The sequence below is a fragment of the Schistocerca americana genome, chromosome 5 (genome assembly GCF_021461395.2).
Source record: "Schistocerca americana isolate TAMUIC-IGC-003095 chromosome 5, iqSchAmer2.1, whole genome shotgun sequence".
NCBI classification, from domain to species: Eukaryota; Metazoa; Arthropoda; class Insecta; order Orthoptera; family Acrididae; genus Schistocerca; species Schistocerca americana.
The window spans coordinates 386383057-386404293 of NC_060123.1; the positions used below are offsets into that span (position 1 = coordinate 386383057).

General features: G+C 39.7%; 1 protein-coding gene across 2 annotated transcripts in view; it reads right to left on the reverse strand.

Annotated features, from left to right (window-relative positions):
• The window catches only part of LOC124615357 (trafficking protein particle complex subunit 13), a 218862-nt gene that overhangs the window by 40064 nt on the left and 157561 nt on the right, over positions 1 to 21237 (reverse strand). For both annotated transcript variants that reach the window (XM_047143171.1, XM_047143172.1), the window contains one exon: positions 11095 to 11195. In XM_047143171.1, the coding sequence (XP_046999127.1) occupies positions 11095 to 11195 (101 nt within the window). The remainder of the gene's footprint in view (positions 1 to 11094; positions 11196 to 21237) is intronic.

Below are 21237 nucleotides of genomic sequence, written 5' to 3' on the forward strand. Positions count from 1 at the left end.
GTGCATACACAAAAATCGTTGGACATGCCAGGGTGGCTAAGGATGTTTGCATTGACTAATGCCTGCTTAATGTTATTTAAGTCCTCCTGACACTTATCATTCCATAACCAAGGCCCTTTTTTTTTTTTTTTTTTGTAACAAGTTGAGTAATGCATCATTATTCATCAGTTGTTACTGTACAAATTTTCGAAAAAAAGGATGCTAGTTCTAAAAAAGCTTTTAGTTCTTTTTTGTTCCTTGGAGCTGGACAGTTGCGTATGGCATGAAGTTTTTTCAGATCAGGTAAGACACCTTGTTCTGATACATGTCCTAAAAATCTGACTTGCTCCCTACCAAAGCTAGACTTTTTTAAATCGGCTGTTACTCCGTAATCTGCAAATTATTGAAGCACATGTTCAATTAGACTGATATGTTCTCACCAAGTGGGTGTGGCTGTTAGCACGTTGTCAACATAAACATTGACTTTGCTAAGCAATTCTGGTCCCAAAACCTTGTCCAATGCAGATATAAACACTCCTGCGCTAATGTTCAGTCCAAACGTTGTGTGTGCCATCCTTGCTGTGTGTTTAGATCACACTTTACTGAATGATTTACATAATTATGTTGTTGTCGTGCCTGATTTTCTGTTGTACTCTTGGGTACAGGTCTTTTCTCATAGATTAAGTCGATAGAATCGAGCACTGACAGAAAGCATTCAGTGTCGTGCTCTGGCGTTGTGACTAATTTTTCTCTAATGTGCAATGGTAAACGACTTTTTAAAATTGTTAACATGTCTACCTGTGACATTGGGTTCGTCCAGTAGCATGTCTTGTTCAGGTATTTTTCAAAGTATCCACGTACGTTACCGTATTCGCCATTGAATGGCACGGGGTTGAAAACCTCACATCTGAGTCTTTCTTGCACAGCCTCAGACCAGTGTTTGTTGAGGGAAGCTCATTCCAATTGGATATAAGTCCTGCAACGTTCGGCCACTTCAGTTGCCCATAAAAGAATGTCACCTTGCATATATCCCATGACAAATCCAATTTTGTGCGCTTCCATCCAGTTGCGTGGAAATGCATGATGAAAAGCACTGATAACTACTACTGGATTCATTCTTTTACCTTCGGTAGTGAATATGGGAAACTGTCAAGTTCTCAGCAAACCTTTGTCTGCAAAAATAGTGGAATTTTCAGTTGTATTATGTTGTTATTGGAGGTACCTGTAATTCCGGTTGGTAATTGCTCAGGTATTGGAGTTGTGGGTATGTTAATATTTTGTGCTCCACAACTGTCACTGGTACCTGCTGTGGGACTTTTGACAGTTTGTGGATAAATACAAACAGGTTGTGGTTTGTTCTCTGTAACCTGCGTATTATTTACGTGCATGTTTCGAGATCCCGTAATATTTTCTTCTAAAAGATTGCGGAGCCTACATTCCATGGCTTGTACATTAATGTTTACCTTGTTCAGTATTTCATTTTCTTTTTTCTGACTAGCCTTTTCTATTACATCTCTGTATAGCTTACAATCTGTTACTAACTTCTCTGCATGGTATTACTCTTATCTAATGTACCTACTTCAGCTTGACAAATGATATCCCTCAGATTTTCATTGATTTTCTTTCTCTCCTTCTTAGCACATGGAGTCAACTTGCTACCCTTAAAGTAAGCTCTTCTACAGACAGAGGTACACCTTCATAGTTTTTATTTTGTTTGTTAACGACAGTGTTTACCGTTTTTACTGTCTAACACAACTGGTTTTGTGTGGCTTCAATAAAAGTGTTTGCATCTGTGATTTTCTTTATCTGTTGCTCTACTAGATCATGATGGTCATTAAAAGAATCTACCAGCTGTTTTAACTCCATAATATTACTGTTAACTTCAGAAAGCACTTGATGCTTTACTTGTTTTTTCATATCATTCAATTTTTCTTTGATTTCAGTGCGAAAATTTTTGGCTCAGTCATTGAATTTCTGTAAGACCGTGTCTTTCAAATACTTGACTACTCATTTTTGTTCTTGTTTCATTGTATTTAGATCTTGTGTGACAGTATTCAGATTGTGTGTCAAATTATCAATTTGGTACTCATATCTTGTTTCACATCACTGAAATTGGTGTTCATATTGTGTTTCATATTACTGAGATTCGTGTTCATGTTATCAAATTTCATGCTTATGTTAGATAATAACTGTCATAGAAGTGCTTCATTTGTATTACTGTGTTTGCTGTCAGCTGTACCTTCCAAGTTAATGTTTGAGTTGTGAACAAGTGGTGTTTGTAACATGTTGTCAAGCCTGATATTTGTATTTCTCTCCAATGTTTCATTCATGAGCAGTATATCACTCTGGGAGATTTGTGACATTGTCTCATCAATTGTAAACATTGTGTTGTGAACGTTATTCTGCTGTGGAGCGTCGCTATAATTTGTCACTCCTGCGACACTCATCTCTGACCTACTTAAACCTTCTGCAGTAGGCATGCATGGTGCCTGAACTTTCATTGTTCAATTGCGCAATTCTACGCCACCTTGGCCAATTGCATTTTCACTATTGCTATCATCAATGGACATATATTTTTCTGCCATGTTGTATGAGTATGCAAAAATAAAAATTTCACACAAAGTGTTAAAATTTCATATGCTAATTATTACACTTGATAATTATAATTTACGCGATATCAAAGCCTGTTTTACATCTATTATGATGAGCAAAATAGTGTGTCACAATTATTTATGTTTTACTGACAACGCATATCGCACTGAGAAACTCCTGTAAATTTTCCACCACAAAATTCAAGGAAGGGAATAATGGGGAAAAGGTTTCTGTCTACATCAAAAGAGGCGCTACCAAGAGTAACCATGCTGCGCCGGAAAAAAAAAAAAAAAAAAAAAAAAAAAGCTTACTATGAAAAATTTTACATAACCTGTGTCTAATTCTTATTCCTTTCAAAAATTTTCTCCTTACTTTTTGCCTTTTTGCTTTACATGCTCCCCATTGTAGTTCATGCAAACAGAAAATACAAACAATTAGTTTTATGACTAATAACAATGTCATAGAAATTTCTTACTACATCAATAGTTAACAAACCCCACTCACATGTTCTGCTTGTACGAATTTAGGCTATTCGGACTTCCTCTCTTACATTACAATTGTAGATGCAGGCGACTGACTTCAAGAACACTAGTGCATGACCAAAAATGGAGGAAATCCTCCTAACTGGGCCACAGTTCACATGAATAAAAATACTTAATACTGTTGTTAAGTCTTCTCTTATTCACACATCCATAGAATACATAACACTCTTAATACTTCATACTTTAAGCACTACATCTTAATCATCCTTCTACATATGAGAGAGAAAAAACAAAATCATGTACAAAGAAAAATGAATGATTTGTCTGTGCCTTACCGCATATTCATAATTAATGTCTTTGCCGACGCTTATGGTCTATCGCTGTTTTTTTTATTTTTAAACCTACACAGAGGATACAATCACATTATTTCTTGAATACAGTATTATAATTAGTTGCAGCTGTAGGTTAAGGTAGAAATTTGACCTACACCAAAAATCATTAAACTGAGCTTTGATTGGCTGAAAAATTTTGTCTTTGCTTGTGAGTGATTTATGAAAACTGAGTTCATTGTAAAGTGAGCAATGATATGTAATGCCAATGATTCTGGAACAAATGAATACTGATACAACTGACACACCACACTGAACTGTTTCCATAAGGAATTTGGCAGCTCACAGTACCAGTAAAGAGGATAAGTACAGGTCCAGGCTAGTCCATAGACACCTGAGGCCAACCCAGTACCCTGATGGAGGATAGCATCAGTCACGCTTTATGTATGATTGAGAGGTTTACTGTCATAATTCTGAGAACTTATATTCCAACAACAGTCTGGCAACATATTACTGATTCCCACATGTGGATTCATTTTTTATGACTATGTCCACTTTTTTATCCACATGTCTACTCACAATACTTCTTTCCACTGAACATGTCAACAGCCAGCTATAAATACTCAAACTGTGAATTTTGATAGCATTTTGTTGCAAGAGGAGTATTAATTGACCATGTCCTGTTTGTGTGGCTACCGACTTGAAACCCAAGACTTTATCACCTAATCTTTAGACAATTTGTTTTACGTAAAGCTGTCATTTTGCCTGACGAAGGGTCTCTAGATTATATAGCCTGTTCATCTGTTATCTTCTTTTGTGTGTGTATATGACTGCTACCAACTGGTACTATGTTTTTCTCCCAAGCTTTATTTGGCTGTTGTGTCATCAATAAATAATTCAACTGATAAGGGGTCAGTTGTTTAAAATTTGCAAAAACTGGAGTCTCTCTACAAAACAACTCAAAAAATTTATTTGTTCAGCAATAACTGAATCGTGTCTCACAAGGAGCAATTAAAAATCAAGAGTAAAATGAAAATGGCATACAATTTCTTCATGAAGTGGTAGCATGCAATTTCCTTACTGAATATTAAATTATTGCTGCAAATAATGAAAACAACTGACAAAATAATTCCAAGAAAATCATTGTAATCTGTTAAAAACAGGCACTGATAAGAGAGATATATAGTTCCTTATGTAGAAACTAAAAAAAAGAACATGGGAACAATTGGGAAGAAATAAATAAAAATAATTTTCTGTAGGTATTAGAAGCATAGCTTGCAGGAAGTTAACTGGAATGTTCATCTGTTGTTGTTGTGGTCTTCAGTCCTGAGACTGGTTTGATACAGCTCTCCATGCTACTCTGTCCTGTGCAAGCTTCTTCACCTCCCAGTACTTACTGCAACCTACATCCTTCTGAATCTGCTTAATGTATTCATCTCTTGGTCTCCCTCTACGATTTTTACCCTCCACGCTGCCCTCCAATGCTAAATTTGTGATCCCTTGATGCCTTGTAACAACAACGACGTTGTACTATTGTACATATAAATAATTTTTTTTTTCCATCTGATTTTTCGTTAAACTTGAGTAATTGATGTTCTGATTTCAATTCTTTTTTGTTTCATGCCAATATGTTAAGGAAACAGTAAACAATTTTCAATGTGAATATTAATGTTTATGTCAAATGTCAAGCAATATTGTAATAGAATTGAGATGTAACAAATGTTGAAACTATTGTAAGATGTTTAAAATTGTAACTGTGCGTCTGGTCCACATGTAGGCAATGTGTTAGAATATGTAGAATGCAAAACCTCGGGTGAATACCCTGTCTGTAAGGGAGCAGTAAAAGGTGGATGGCAGGCGAGCGCGGGAAAATGCACGTGGGCGCTGCATGGCACAACGGGCTCAGCAGTAGTAGTTGGAGTTTGGCATTGGTCTGAGCAACACGTTCTGGAGCGAGGAGGCTCTCCTGGAAGATGTAGTTTCATTCAGCCTCGGGTATGCTGTTCCAACGCCCATACAGCATGGCAAAATTCCATAGGCACTAAAGGGAAAAGTATTGCGATGCTATGAAGAAATAAAGTGCCGATACGTCAAGAGCCATAGCTGTGGTTGTATGTGTGCTTTGTGCCTCGCCATCTCGCCGCCTGCCAACCGCCGCATCGATATGAACAGGTTGAAACTTTTAGTACTGTATTCGTATGGACCAGTGTTACTTTTGTTCCATACTGTTCAATAACAACTTAAATTTTACCAGAACTTTCCTATCATTTAATTATCCTCACAACTAACCTAGATAGGGTCCTTTCCAAATGTTGTGCAATCCGAGTGTCCCGAAATGAAAAAATTAAATTGTGTGTTAATAATAATTACTTGCAGACCTAACTATGTTAGAATGGTGTTTAAAGAACTGTTTTGTTAATGAACCAGTAAATGAATAACGAAGGTCTGATAAAGTTGGAGGATAACTTTAATATTGATTTAGTAATGAAGTTTAATTATTTCGAGACAGATATAAAGGTATTTAAATGAGTAGGAAATAAGATAAAGAGAGTAGTAACTCATATATTGGAAATCTTGAGCGCATAATGGTGTCAGTAATTAATTTTTTTTATATAGTGATCATAACAGTTTCAGGGTCCCCCCCCCCCCTTTTTTTTTTATTCATTTGAATTTTGAAGTGTTTTGAATTGATTTGACCAGCAAAAGTTAAAGTCAATATAAAAGCCAAAATTTATCAGTGTTTTCTCTTTATTAAAATTGACATTTTGTTTGTGGCTTGAAATTACTATTTCTAGCGTAACCTATGCCCGATTTTAATCAGATCAATAGACAGTACGACGTTTTGTACTATACACACCAACCTGTCAGAACTCCGGAGATGGGAACTTGCCCTTCAGCATATCCTTTCTTCTCGCTATCCGCCAGGCCTCAATCTCCGCTAATTTCTAATTTCAATTTGCCGCCGCCCATACCTCACCTGTCTTTCAACTTCATCTTTGCCTCTGTACATCCGCCCCGACTGACATCTCTGCCCAAAAAATGCCCAAACTCTTTGCCTTTACAAATGTCTGCTTGTGTCTGTGTATGTGTGGATGGATATGTGTGTGTGTGCGAGTGTATACCTGTCCTTTTTTCCCCCTAAGGTAAGTCTTTCCGCTCCCGGGATTGGAATGACTCCTTACCCTCTCCCTTAAAACCCATATCCTTTTGTCTTTCCTTCTCCTTCCCTCTTTCCTGACGAGGCAACCATTGGTTGCGAAAGCTAGAATTTTGTGTGTATGTTTGTGTTTGTTTGTGTGTCTATCGACCTGCCAGCGCTTTTGTTTGGTAAGTTTCATCATCTTTCTTTTTAGATATATTTTTCCCACGTGGAATGTTTCCCTCTATTATATTCATATCATAGTGTAGTGTTATGTATTTATGGTTTTTCCATATCAGTACAGAACGTGAAACTATCAGTTCAATAGATTTTCTGGTTCTAAAATTTACTATATTATGCAGTGTTACTACTTGTTGGTTTGCATGAATATACACCAACTTGTACAGGAAAGAAACTCAGTTAATGCCTAATTAGGCTGGCGACCGTATTATTAACAAATTGGTAGCATCTTCTGTGTTGTTTCTTGTCCGTCCTGACGTGTAGTTGCATTTCGGACTTGCTTGACGTATCATTGTTATTACAGAGTGGGTGTAAGTCTGATTTGCCACCATTCAGGTACACGCGGTCAATATCTATACAAAAATCCTGTCTCGTAAGGTGAACCCCACTCACCATAGTACAGGCTTTAATGAGTATTGTGTGCCAAACGCGCACGTTACAGCCTCAGGACATGTCCTACCAACTGGTCCCTTCTTCTTGTCAATTTGTGCCACAAACTCCTCTTCTCCCCAATTCTAATCAATACCTCCTCATTAGTTATGTGATCTACCCATCTAATCTTCAGCATTCTTCTGTAGCACCACATTTCGAAAGCTTCTATTCTCTTCTTGTCTAAACTATTTATCGTCCATGAGTTCACTTCCATACATGGCTACACTCCATACAAATACTTTCAGAAACGACTTCCTGACACTTAAATCAATACTCGATGTTAACAAATTTCTCTTCTTCAGAAATGCTTTCCTTCCCATTGCCAGTATACATTTTATATCCTCTCTACTTCAACCATCATCAGTTATTTAGCTCCCCAAATAGCAAAATTCCTTTACTACTTTAAGTGTCTCATTCCCTAATCTAATACCCTCAACATCGCCCGACTTAGTTCGACTACATTCCATTATCCTCGTTTTGCTTTTGTTGATGTTCATCTTATATCCTCCCTTCAAGACACCATCCATTCCGTTCAACTGCTCTTCCAAGTCCTTTGCTGTCTCTGACAGAATAACAATGTCATCGGCGAACCTCAAAGTTTTTATTTCTTCTCCATGGATTTTAATACCTACTCCGTATTTTTCTTTGGTTTCTTTTGTTTCCTTTACTGCTTGCACAATATACAGATTGAATAACATCGGGGAGAGGCTACAACCCTGCCTCACTCCCTTCCCAACCGCTGCTTCCCTTTCATGCCCCTCGACAGTTATAACTGCTATTTGGTTTCTGTACAAATTGTAAATAGTCTTTCGCTCCCTGAATTTTACCCCTGCCACCTTCAAAATCTGAAAGAGAGTATTCCAGTCAACATTGTCAAAAGCTTTCTCTAAGTCTACGAATGCTAGAAACGTAGGTTTGCCTTTCCTTAATCTAGGTTCTAAGATAAGCCGTAGGGTCAGTATTGCCTCACGTGTTTCAATATTGCTATGGAATCCAAACTGATCTTCCCCAAGGTCGGCTTCTACTAGTTTTTCCATTTGTCTGTAAAGAATTCGTGTTAGTATTTTGCAGCTGTGGCTTATTAAACTGATAGTCGGTAATTTTCACATCTGTCAACACCTGCTTTCTTTGGGATTGGAATTATTATATTCTTCTTGAAGTCTGATGGTATTTCGCCTGTCTCATACATCTTGCTCACCAGATGGTAGAGTTTTGTCAGGGCTGGCTCTCCCAAGGCCATCAGCAGTTCTAAAGGAACATTGTCTACTCCCAGGGCCTTGTTTCGACTAAGGTCCTTCAGTGCTCTGTTAAACTCTTCACGCAGTATCATATCTCCCATTTCGTCTTATCTACATTCTCTTCCATTTCCATAATATTGTCCTCAAGTTCGTCACCCTTGTATAGACCCTCTATGTACTCCTTCCACCTTTCTGCTTACCCTTCTTTGCTTAGAACTGGGTTTCCATCTGAGCTCTTGATATTCATACAAGTGGTTCTCTTTTCTCCAAAGGTCTCTCTAATTTTCCTGTAGGCAGTATCTATCTTGCCCCTAGTGAGACAAGCCTCTACATCCTTACATTTGTCCTCTAGCCATCCCTGCTTAGCCATTTTGCACGTCCTGTCGATCTCATTTTTGAGACGTTTGTATTCCTTTTTGCCTGCTTCATTTACTGCATTTTTATATTTTCTCCTTTCATCAATTAAATTCAATATTTCTTCTGTTGCCCAAGGATTTCTACTACCCTTCGTCTTTTTACCTACTTGATCCTCTGCTGCCTTCACTACTTCATCCCTCAGAGCTACCCATTCTTCTTCTACTGTATTTTTTCCCCCCCATTTCTGTCAATTGTTCCCTTATGCTCTCCCTAAAACTCTGTACAACCTCTGGTTTTATCAGTTTGTCCAGGTCCCATCTCCTCAAATTCCCACCTTTTTGGAGTTTCTTCAGTTTTAATCTACAGCTCATAACCAATAGACTGTGGTCAGAGTCCACATCTGCCCCTGGAAATGTCTTACAATTTAATAATTGGTTCCCAAATCTCTGTCTTACCATTATATAATCTATTTGATACCTTCTAGTATTTCCAGGATTCTTCCATGTGTACAACCTTCTTTTATGATTCTTGAACCAAGTGTTAGCTATGATTAAGTTATGCTCTGTGCAAAATTCTACCAGACGGCTTCCTCTTTCATTTCTTTCCCCCAATCCATATTCACCTACTATGTTTCCTTCTCTCCCTTTTCCTACTCTCAAATTCCAGTCACCCATGACTATTAAATTTTCGTCTCCCTTCTCTACCTGAATAATTTCTTTCATCTCATCATACATTTCATCAATTTCTTCATCATCTGCAGAGCTAGTTGGCATATAAACTTGTACTACTGTAGTAGGTGTGAGCTTCGTGTCTATCTTGGCCACAATAATGTGTTCACTATGCTGTTTGTAGTAGCTTACCCGCTGTCCTATTTTTTTATTCATTGTTAAACCTACTCCTGCATTACCTCTATTTGATTTTGTATTTATAACCCTGTATTCACCTGACCAAAAGTCTTGTTCCTCCTGCTAGCGAACTTCACTAGTTCCTACTATATCTAACGTTAATCTATCCATTTCCCTTTTTAAGTTTTCTAACCTACCTGCCCGATTAAGGGATTTGACATTCCACACTCCGATCTGCAGAATTCCAGTTTTCTTTCTCCTGATAACGTCGTCCTCTTGAGTAGTCCCCGCCTGGAGATCCGAATGGGGGACTATTTTACCTCCGGAATATTTTACCCAAGAGGATGCCATCATCATTTAACCATACAGTAAAGCTGCATGGCCTCAGGAAAAATTACGGCTGTAGTTTCCCCTTGCTTTCAGCCGTTCGCAGTACCAGTACAGCAAGGCCATTTTGGTTAATGTTACAAGGCCAGGTCAGTCAATCATCCAGACTGTTGCACCTGCAACTACTGAAAAGGCTGCTGCCCCTCTTCAGGAACCACATGTTTGTCTGGTCTCTCAACAGATACCCCTCCGTTGTGGTTGCACCTACGGTACGGCCATCTGTATCATTGAGGCACTCAAGCCTCCCCACCAATGGCAAGGTCCATGGTTCATGTTCATCTACTTGTTTCTAAAGCTCTAAAAGGAGGATGCTGGCCTACTAATTATACAAAGAGAGACCTAAGAATGTGTTACTTAAGAATAAGCAACAAAATAGTAACGGGTTCCTCAAAAATGTGAAGAAGGTGCAAAGCTACGGAAGGGATGGAAAAAAAAATGTTAGTAAGAAATGGTAGTAACTTGTAAAAAAGGAAAGAAGTAGTTGAAAGGTTTCATCAGAAGATGCTGGGGGAAAGGGGGGGGGGGGGGTGTACTGAAGAGGGAAGTAAAAAAGTCAGAACTGGAAGATATCATGACAATAAGCAATGTAAGTGAGTAGAATACCAAATAAGCTAGAAAGCATGATCTCCTTCAAGGAACTCAGAGGCACTACAGAAAGAGTTCACAGGAAATTAGTCCAGATCTAATAGTTTTCAGTGCAACATGAATGAAGCATATCATTAGACTACAACTCCTAATGGCAACTTCCCAGTGTGCAGAGTTGCCAAGTCATGGTGTTTGATAAGGGGTCTAAAACATCCAATTCAAATGCTGTTTGTTTTATTCCATATCATCTGCAGCTTGGATTGCGTGATTCAGAGCTACCTTAAATTTCAGGAAGGCAGTCAGGAAAAAGGGGAGCAGATAATGGCACATTTGTAAGGAATGGGCAGAAAGAAGGGGAGGAATGTGGCTCTGCTATTTGGTTATTTACAGGTGGATCACTATCACTATTATCCAATATGTGGAACACATTTAGAAAAAAAATGCCATCGGCACCTGACCAAATGAATATTTACTTAATATTTCACATACCATGTGTTGATTATCCTGCACACAATCGTGAAGGCTTCCTCTAAAATCACAATATTTGGGAGTTCTTGCACAGACAAACGTATGTCCCCATAATCTGGTGCCTGGAAAAAAAAAAGAAAAACTTTTGTAATACATACATTGTCGAACACTTAAAAAACAATGAAACATAAATGTCCAGTGTCAGCAGATTATCTACAGAACACTACACAAGTGATCTGTTACTTTAATACTTATCAGTTAGTGACTCAGTCAAATGTGACGGCAAACATTCACAAAAATTTTTAGCTAAAAAACAATAATGCTGTGACATTTGATATGGACATCAGTGAACTGAATTATGATGATATAAAGGAATTTCTATTTCAATTCAGCAAAGAATGGGGACATGTGGTGGCTTACTGTTTCCAATAAGATTGGTGCACAGTGTCCAAATAATTACATCCAAAATCGCTTAATATTTTATTATTAACTGAAAAATATACAACAGTGTAAATAGTAATCTCTCTGATGGTTGAAGATGTTGAGCCTGACAATCCTGTTAGTGCTTTTCTCTGTAGTTATCATTTCATTCTTTAACTTCTCTGAGCTCCTTTATCCTTTATGTCATGTTATGCTGTATATATACATATTATAGTTATCTAACCTGAGCAGTACATTCAAGAAATTTCACTCTCAGTAACTAAAAGCCTCTGTGCATCTGAGAGAGGGAAAACAGTTGCACAAACTTCACACTAACCAGTATATATAATCTATTATTATTTCAAAAGATTCTAAGAATTTAACAGTAAACAAGTTGCACCCATCCATATTTAGTATCATAATTTACACATTGAGATGCAGTTTGATGATTCAAAATATTTATAGGTGGATACTGATGAAAATGCACTGAGATCCCATATTCAAGACCCTGTCGGCATATGTGTAGTGTACCCAGTTGGCATTGGAAGCTGCCTTGCTGATTCATAAGGGACCCAGTCATGTTACCACTCATTCAGTGATGCTGAGCCACAATCCTTGTTTCATTGTAACTCATCGAATCACCAGTAGAAATATAGTGTTCGATGATAGTGGACTTATTGGCTTGGAGGAGGTGAGTATGACACTGATTTTCCACAATGTGATCCTGAACAGTGTGCATCATTTGCCATACATAAGATTTGCTGCATTTACATGGAATCCTGTGAACAGCTGCCTTGCGCAATTCTAAGTCATCTTTGGCAGATCCCAAAAGTGAGAGATTTTGAAAGGAGGATTAAAAATTACTTTAACCTTTTGTCTTCTTAAAATTCTGCCTATTTTTGCAGAAGCATTTCCAGTATACAATAGACAAGCAGTCATTCTGAAGGCCCCATCCTCTTTCTTGTTCTGTTTGTAGGTGTTCCAGTTCTGTTAGCAGATTATCGGAATTTGAGACCGTTTGGGCTCGGTGGATTAAGGACTTCAGAATACCCACTGCACCGGACGGTGGAAACTAGTAGCTTGTAAATACAGGTCTGTATGAGTGGGCTTTTGAAACATGGAATGTTGAAGTGTTCCATCGCTTTTATGTTGCACAAAAACATCTATAAGTGGCAATCAATCTTCTCTCTCCATCTCCGTAGTAAATTTTATGTTTTCATTTATGGAGTTCAGATGTTTAAGGAGCTCTCAGAGACAGCTCAAATGATGATGTCAAATTATGAAAGTGTCATCAATGTATCACCAATATACAGTTGGTTTAAAATAGATGAGGTGATGGCTTTCCCCTCAAAAATTCCATAAAAAGCTTGGCCACCAGGCAAGACAAAGGAATCCTCATGGTGACAGTCAGACTTTTTGAAAAGCTCTCTTATAAATAAAATGTATGTCAGGGAGACTTTGCTCTAACGACACTGTAACATTAGCCCAAAAGCTATTGCAGATGAAATATAGTGAGTCCACCAGAGGCACATTTGTAAAAAGTGAAACTTTCCAGCTAAAGTGACTTACATCTGCTGACAAAATCAGTATAATTTCTTACATGATGTGGATACTAGCCTACAATGGAACTGAGTGAAGACTCCAAAACTGGCCACAATAGGATGTAGAGCTGCATCTTCTTTGTGGATCTTGGCCTAGTCTAGGTCGAACTAAACTATTTGGTCTCAAATGTCTTAATGACGTTCTTTTGTAGAGAACTGCCAGACAGAAGTTCTGCTGTTTTTCTCATCACTTTTCAATCTTGCGATATGTTGATCACATACCAAAATATTTATCTTATTGATAATAGTCCTCCCACAGTGAGCACAGTACCATTATGTTTATCCACTTTGAGTGTCACTGTACCCATGTCCACTCTTAAGTTAAGGAGGGCTGTCCCCTCCAAAGGTGAAATGCCACCCTTCAGTTTTGTGGCTCTTGCCAACACACGGCAAGACTATATCAAAAGTTGGTCAATCTTTGCAGGCAGTTCACTTTGACCTGTGTCACACCAATCACGCAGTCCTAAGACAATGAAGACAGTCTTGCTGCCACTTCTAAATGCAAATAATATACTTACATGTTGACAAAGACGGAATCTGATTCACATCAACTGAAATGAATTCTCTGTCATATGAGCACTCCGCTCACTCTGCTAATCATGTAATTTGCAGCAGCAGTATTAATAAGAAGCACAATTTTAACAAATTTTAGAATATTGCCCTTGCCTCTGCAACTTAATAAAGCCAACAGTGATCAGTAATTTCGCTCTTCTTCCACATATTGGACCTTTGAATAGACTGCATCAATTCTTCATCATATATTTGCTAGATGTAAAATTTAAAACTTTCCCAGGGTACAGATTGTTCCATGAAATTCTGGGCAAACTGCTGGATGTTTGCAACTTGCTGCCATGATATCCTGATGCAGAGTCATATCACCATTTTCAAGTGAATTCTCACATTTAAGGCCCCCACCCCCCGGAACATACATGACGTACCGAGTTGGCATTGTGCATGCGGTACTTGAGCACATGTGCTCTTGCTGCAAGTCTGTTGTGTGCTGCACTGGGCATCCTCTTAGGTGAGCTCATGCAGTAAAATCTTACAACAATGCTGGCTGAATACAGCACAAAGTTTTTTTAAGAGAGGATTCCATGCAGAATTTGACTGGAAGCCACTGTTCTGACTGATGAGAGTCATATTTCCACTGACTCATTGATGATGGAGCACCAAACATTTGATTTGTGGACGACAATTTTTGTGTCATTGCATTTCATCAAATAACCAATAGAAATATAGTGTTTTTTTGGCTTAATAACTTACAAAAATCATAAAAAAATTATTTTATCATTTATTAGTGTTTGTAGACCTCATCGTGAAGAAGCAGCCTTCAGGAATGTAAAATGACTCGGATAATCACAAAGAAAGAGAAACAGAAATAAAACCTGTACAGGGTATTAACAATAAGATGTCACTTCATTGCTGCACGATACTGTATCCATGAGTGAATGGCACTATTGGTCAGGAGATCCCATCTGGAGTTGTTCAGCTGCCTTGTGCAAGTCTTTTTGACACATCTCTGGTGACTACTGCATTGAGTTCATGCATAAATAAGCTGATAGATAAAATTATCATAAAAGCTACCTGCTTTCAGGTATACTAAAAAGATGCTGTTCATCTATTACCGTGAGCTTAACAGGTATGTGAAAACCTTGTGTATGTAAAGAAACAACAGTTACTTGTACACTGTAAAAATTCAAATAATACACTCCTGGAAATTGAAATAAGAACACCATGAATTCATTGTCCCAGGAAGGGGAAACTTTATTGATACATTCCTGGGGTCAGATACATCACATGATCACACTGACAGAACCACAGGCACATAGACACAGGCAACAGAGCATGCACAATGTCGGCACTAGTACAGTGTATATCCACCTTTCGCAGCAATGCAGGCTGCTATTCTCCCATGGAGACGATCGTAGAGATGCTGGATGTAGTCCTGTGGAACGGCTTGCCATGCCATTTCCACCTGGCGCCTCAGTTGGACCAGCGTTCGTGCTGGACGTGCAGACCGCGTGAGACGACGCTTCATCCAGTCCCAAACATGCTCAATGGGGGACAGATCCGGAGATCTTGCTGGCCAGGGTAGTTGACTTACACTTTCTAGAGCACGTTGGGTGGCACGGGATACATGCGGACGTGCATTGTCCTGTTGGAACAGCAAGTTCCCTTGCCGGTCTAGGAATGGTAGAACGATGGGTTCGATGACGGTTTTGGATGTACCGTGCACTATTCAGTGTCCCCTCGACGATCACCAGTGGTGTACGGCCAGTGTAGGAGATCGCTCCCCACACCATGATGCCGGGTGTTGGCCCTGTGTGCCTCGGTCGTATGCAGTCCTGATTGTGGCGCTCACCTGCACGGCGGCAAACACGCATACGACCATCATTGGCACCAAGGCAGAAGCGACTCTCATCGCTGAAGATGACACGTCTCCATTCGTCCCTCCATTCACGTCTGTCGCGACACCACTGGAGGCGGGCTGCACGATGTTGGGGCGTGAGCGGAAGACAGCCTAACGGTGTGCGGGACCGTAGCCCAGCTTCATGGAGATGGTTGCGAATGGTCCTCGCCGATACCCCAGGAGCAACAGTGTCCCTAATTTGCTGGGAAGTGGCGGTGCGGTCCCCTACGGCACTGCGTAGGATCCTACGGTCTTGGCGTGCATCCGTGCGTCGCTGCGGTCCGGTCCCAGGTCGACGGGCACGTGCACCTTCCGCCGACCACTGGCGACAACATCGATGTACTGTGGAGACCTCACGCCCCACGTGTTGAGCAATTCGGCGGTACGTCCACCCGGCCTCCCGCATGCCCACTATACGCCCTCGCTCAAAGTCCGTCAACTGCACATACGGTTCACGTCCACGCTGTCGCGGCATGCTACCAGTGTTAAAGACTGCGATGGAGCTCCGTATGCCACGGCAAACTGGCTGACACTGACGGCGGCGGTGCACAAATGCTGCGCAGCTAGCGCTATTCGACGGCCAACACCGCGGTTCCTGGTGTGTCCGCTGTGCCGTGCGTGTGATCATTGCTTGTACAGCCCTCTCGCAGTGTCCGGAGCAAGTATGGTGGGTATGACACACCGGTGTCAATGTGTTCTTTTTTCCATTTCCAGGAGTGTATATACTTCTTTCTTGACTAATCTTACTCATTATTTTCAAGATTGTTGCCAGATGAGCTGTAAAGGGCCACACCTCTTTTGAGGGAACCATCCCAGTATTTGCCTTAAATGATTTAGAGAAATTGTGGAAATCCTAAATCCTTATAGTCAGATGGGATTTGAACTGTCATCCTCCCAAATGTGTGTCCAGTGTCTTACCACTGCACCACAATACTGAGTATGGCAGTGTGGCAATTCAACTGACTATACAGGTTGTCAGTTGTTGTACCAACATAGAAAGGCTAACAGTAACATTGCAGCATAGATGGTACATGATGCGGTGACGATCACCTTTGCTTTGATAATGAATGACTGTGACTGGACTGCTGTAGATGCTATTGGTGGGATGTATTGAAAAGTCTTACACTTTGCCGTCCGTATCCGTGAAGTATAGGTCTGGGTCTGGGAGATATAATTGGGAATTGCATAGATTGTGAGAGTGCCAGAATGTGAGGAGTGGGATTTTGGGTACAGGATATACCTCAATTCAGGGCAAGCAAAAAGGTAACCAATGTTCTTGTAAAGCATGTGGTCGAGCTTTAAAGGCATAGATGATATAGGGTGACAAGTGGAGTGTTTCTGAATAAAGTCATGGCAGTTGGCTGTTAAAATATTATTTATTGCTGAGATTGCAATTTCAATACATGGTCAACGTCAAGCAATGTAAGATAATGGGACCCACTCCACAGCACAAAGTTGGCATGCTGGAGCCTAACTCCCAGCAGTGTAAAAACAACATGAGGTGGTACAAGTCTATCCACTGTTCCGTATACCATGTTACCATGAATGAAAAAGCTGATAAAATAAAGATGAACAGCTGACATGACAGTAAGAACAATGTCCACTATAAACACTAAAATCCAAATCTCGAGTAGAAGTAAAAATCTCACAGTGTATGTAAAAGTGGATAGATTTATACCATCACATGTATTTAGTTTTATACTGCTGGGAACTATGTTACAGCATGCCACAACTTTATGTTGTTGAGTAGGTACCATTATCCCACAATACTTGACAGCAAAAATGTTGAAATTGAAATTGCAATAAATAATATTTTAAAAGCCTAAAGAGGCAATGACTTCATTCAAAAATTTCACTAAGGCTGTGCACCCACTCATCGTCAAGAGGAGTTTTTGTTAGTGACTGGATGGGTGATGGATGAGACAGAAATGGTGTAGAATGCTTCTTTGTCAACTTGATATAGTGTGTGTGTTTGAGGTTTACGGGCGCTAAACAGCGAGGTCATCAGCGCCCAAACTTGATATACAGGTATATTCTGTCTGTGTAGATCTAATGAGGGTATCACCATATTTTACTAACACCTAGTTGCCTCTATAGACATGACACCCATGAATTATTTAAATGTAGAGAAAGATATTTTTAATGTGAACTGAGGACAGCTGTCAAAATAGAGATACGGTTGGTGATTGGTGTGTTTGACATTGATAAAATTATTTACTGTACCATCATATAGGTGAAGATAAATATCCAGGAAGGTTCCATAAGGTAGCATTCCATGGTAACAAGGTGGTGGGCATGGGCTATCATGAAGAGATTATGTATTGGGACACAACATTTACAAGATGCGCTTTAAGTTCAGGTCTCAAATTTCTTTTCCTCCCTGAGGACTATGAGCAGATAGAAACACATAGTTTGTCTTAAGACAGGTGGACACACATTGTGCATGTTTGATGTGGGTAGCAGTACTGTACGGCACACGGAACTCTAGCAGCTGTACGGAGAGTGAGGAGAGATTTTGACACACAAAATGGTGACATTTTCATTATAACTCACTTTCTCAACTTGTGTGATGTGGCTTCAACTGAAGTTCATTAGCATCTCAGTGAGATATGTGGTGGTGCTGCCATGAATGTGAAGAATGTGTGTTCACGGATGTAGCAGTTCGAAAAAGGCTGAATGTCGTGTGATAACAAACCAAAAAACTCTTAGCTTCAAAACACCACACTAACAACTTGGTCAAATGAGTGGAGAAAGCTGTTTTGGTGGAGTGCTGATTGTGTGTGGAATGTATTGCCTACGAAGTTGGAATTTCTGCGGGATATATAAACACAATCCTGCACGATACCTGAAAATATGGAAAGTGTACTCCAGGTGGGTGGCAAAAATGCTGACAGATGACTTAAAGGTTGTGTGCATGGTAAATTGCTGGGCAATGATGACAAAAGATGGTGGCATGGATGGAATTTTCTTTTCAACAACTGTGACAATGTATGAGAAGTGGACACCATTTTTCAATTCTGAACAAAGCACCAGTCAGTTCAGTCTAAGCACATGGACTCACTTCCACCAAAAAGTTGCAGCCAAGGGCCAGTCCTGAATAGCAATGATGTAATCTTTGCTCTCTGTGTTGAAAAGGGCACAGTGGTGACAGGTGCAAACTACTAAAATGATTTTAAGAACAAGCTCCTTCCAGCATAGCGACAGAAACAGCTAGAAAAGGCTGCACATGTACTTTTTCACCAAGCCAATGCAGAGCACATCAGGCAAATGCAACATAGGAGTTTCCATATAAATACAACTCTGAAGTAGTTTCTCATGCTCCTTGCTCATCTGACAGGACTCCTAGTGAATCTGGCCGTAGTGAATCTGGCAGCCTCCAATGATGAAAGACAAACTCCACAGTTACGCATTTTCCACTTGTGCTGCTATGATCCACTGGACAATACAAATTTCTAAGAAAAGCATTCTTAGCAGTCATGGTATCATGGTGTCAACAATGTGAAAATTGTATATGGCTTCAGAAAAATTGCTTAAGAAGAGACAGAAGTTTCGAATATTTTGTGTGACTATTTGTGAAAAAGAAAATTGCACCTCATACACTGATAAGCAAGCAATTTGGTGGTGATACTGCAAGAACTGTGGGAATATGGAGGAGGAAGTGATTAATGCTATAGATGTAGGAACGGAGACTCGATAATTGGATTATGTCAGGCATCATTAACAGTGGCTCTTTGTGTGTGGTATCAGGTTTAGTGGTGCTCTTTAAGCAGGTACACAATGGTTGTACAGAGGTCCACAATCTGAAGTAACAGATTTCAGGATGACTTAGTTTTATGGTGGATATTTGGGAAGAGATAACAGTGATATGGCTTGGAAGTGGAGGAGTCACAAAGTGGTGGAAACATATTACCCATGCAGTCACTGTGGGGGACTTCTCAATGATAATGGCAATGACGACGTTAATAATAACAGTAATAATATGAAGACCACTCCATAGCTATGATGCTGGACTTGCTAGAATGGTGTTTGGAGAGGAAAGGAAAAGCCACGTTGGAAATAAGGAATTTTTGGAAGACTATAAAGGGTGGCTGGGTGGAAGAATTATGGTTGGAGTGAGAATGGAACTGAATAAGAGATGTTTCAACATGTACTTTGGATTGGTTGAGGTGTTTAGCGTGGATGGCAAAGAAATGTTTCTGCTTAGAAGAAGAGTGAAGGACAGGAGGTTTTTGACTATTCAAGTAAGGATAAAGTTAGGCTTAGACCTAGAGAAGATGCCTTTTGAGAAGGGTGAGACTTCTGAACAAATCAGGTTTTCACGCATATGTTTAGCCAGGAGAAAATAAACATACACTACCGACACAATATTTTTGTAGTGCTCTATGTCATGAAATGTGAAATTCTGCAAGCCAACATGTGCTGAATGCAGAAATAGGTGGAAAATGTGCAGGCACGTGTAAGCAGAAGTATGACACAAATGCAACTGCTGTTGTTTTAAATGAGTAAAACAAAACACGTAAAATAAAAGATATGCTGATGACAGTATTTTGCATGGAAGAGTGTTTGATGTTTTATAGGAACTGACACAAGCTTTTATGGGTATGGGAGCCAGTATTTTGTTTGGAAGAGTATTTGACGTTTTATAGGACATGAAATGTGAGGGCCACAGCAGGGCAGCAAGGACAGGTCAAACAAATTATGACAGTAATGTTTCAAGTGAATTATCTACAATTTCACACAAAAAGTAAAAGTAAGTCTTAAATAATTGCACCCATACACTCCCAACCTCACACCTGATCACCACACAATTAACTATCCAACATCCTTTAACATGGCATAAAATTGCTCAGATTTTCTAAAATAAGCAATTATAACACATAGGCAAAAAAATCTACTCACCAAGCAACAGAAGACTGGCAAGGGAGACTAACTGAACAGGGTAGGAAGGAAAGATTGATTGTTGGTGACTACACAGTACAAGATTTGAAAACCTGAGAGCTTAAAGGTGGAAGGTAGGTTAGTAATCTAGAAAGAGATTACTAACAAAACATCATACACGAGTTAATAAGAGCGGTAAACTAAGAGATTATATGTGATAAAGGTGATTTGGTGTGGGGGAGTCAGGTCAGAAAATGAAAGATACAGGAAACTAAAAGGGAGTAAAGAAAGTAATAGTTACTGTGAAGAAATGCGGAGACTAAACAAATTAACGTGAATTAAGGTGCGATGGGCAGTGAGAATGAAGGACATGTTGTAATACCAGTTCTCTCTTACAGAGTTCTGAGAAACTAGTGTCTGGTGAAAGAATCCAGATGGCACATATGGTGAAACAAGAAACGAGGTCACGTCTGTCATGTTGCAGAGCACACACTACAACAGGATACTGTGTGTTGCCAATATACAATCTCTATGCCCATTCATCCTAACTGATACCTTGGAGGTAACTATGCCGATGTAAAAGGCTGAGCAGTGTTTACGTAACAGCTCGTATACAAAGAGTGTCGTTTCACAGGTGGCTCCCACTTTGATAGTACAGTGTGAGACAGAAAGAACTCCCTGATTTGAAAGGCATCATGCAGCGTGCAACCACAGAGTAGAGGGGTGGGGGTGCTCTTTAATAGGTGCATTTGTGCCATTTTCAGTGTACGCCATGACATGATCATGGTGCTTTTGTCATTGAGCAGTTTATTCAAAATGGTGGATCGCCATTAACTACTCAACGTGTCTTCCACA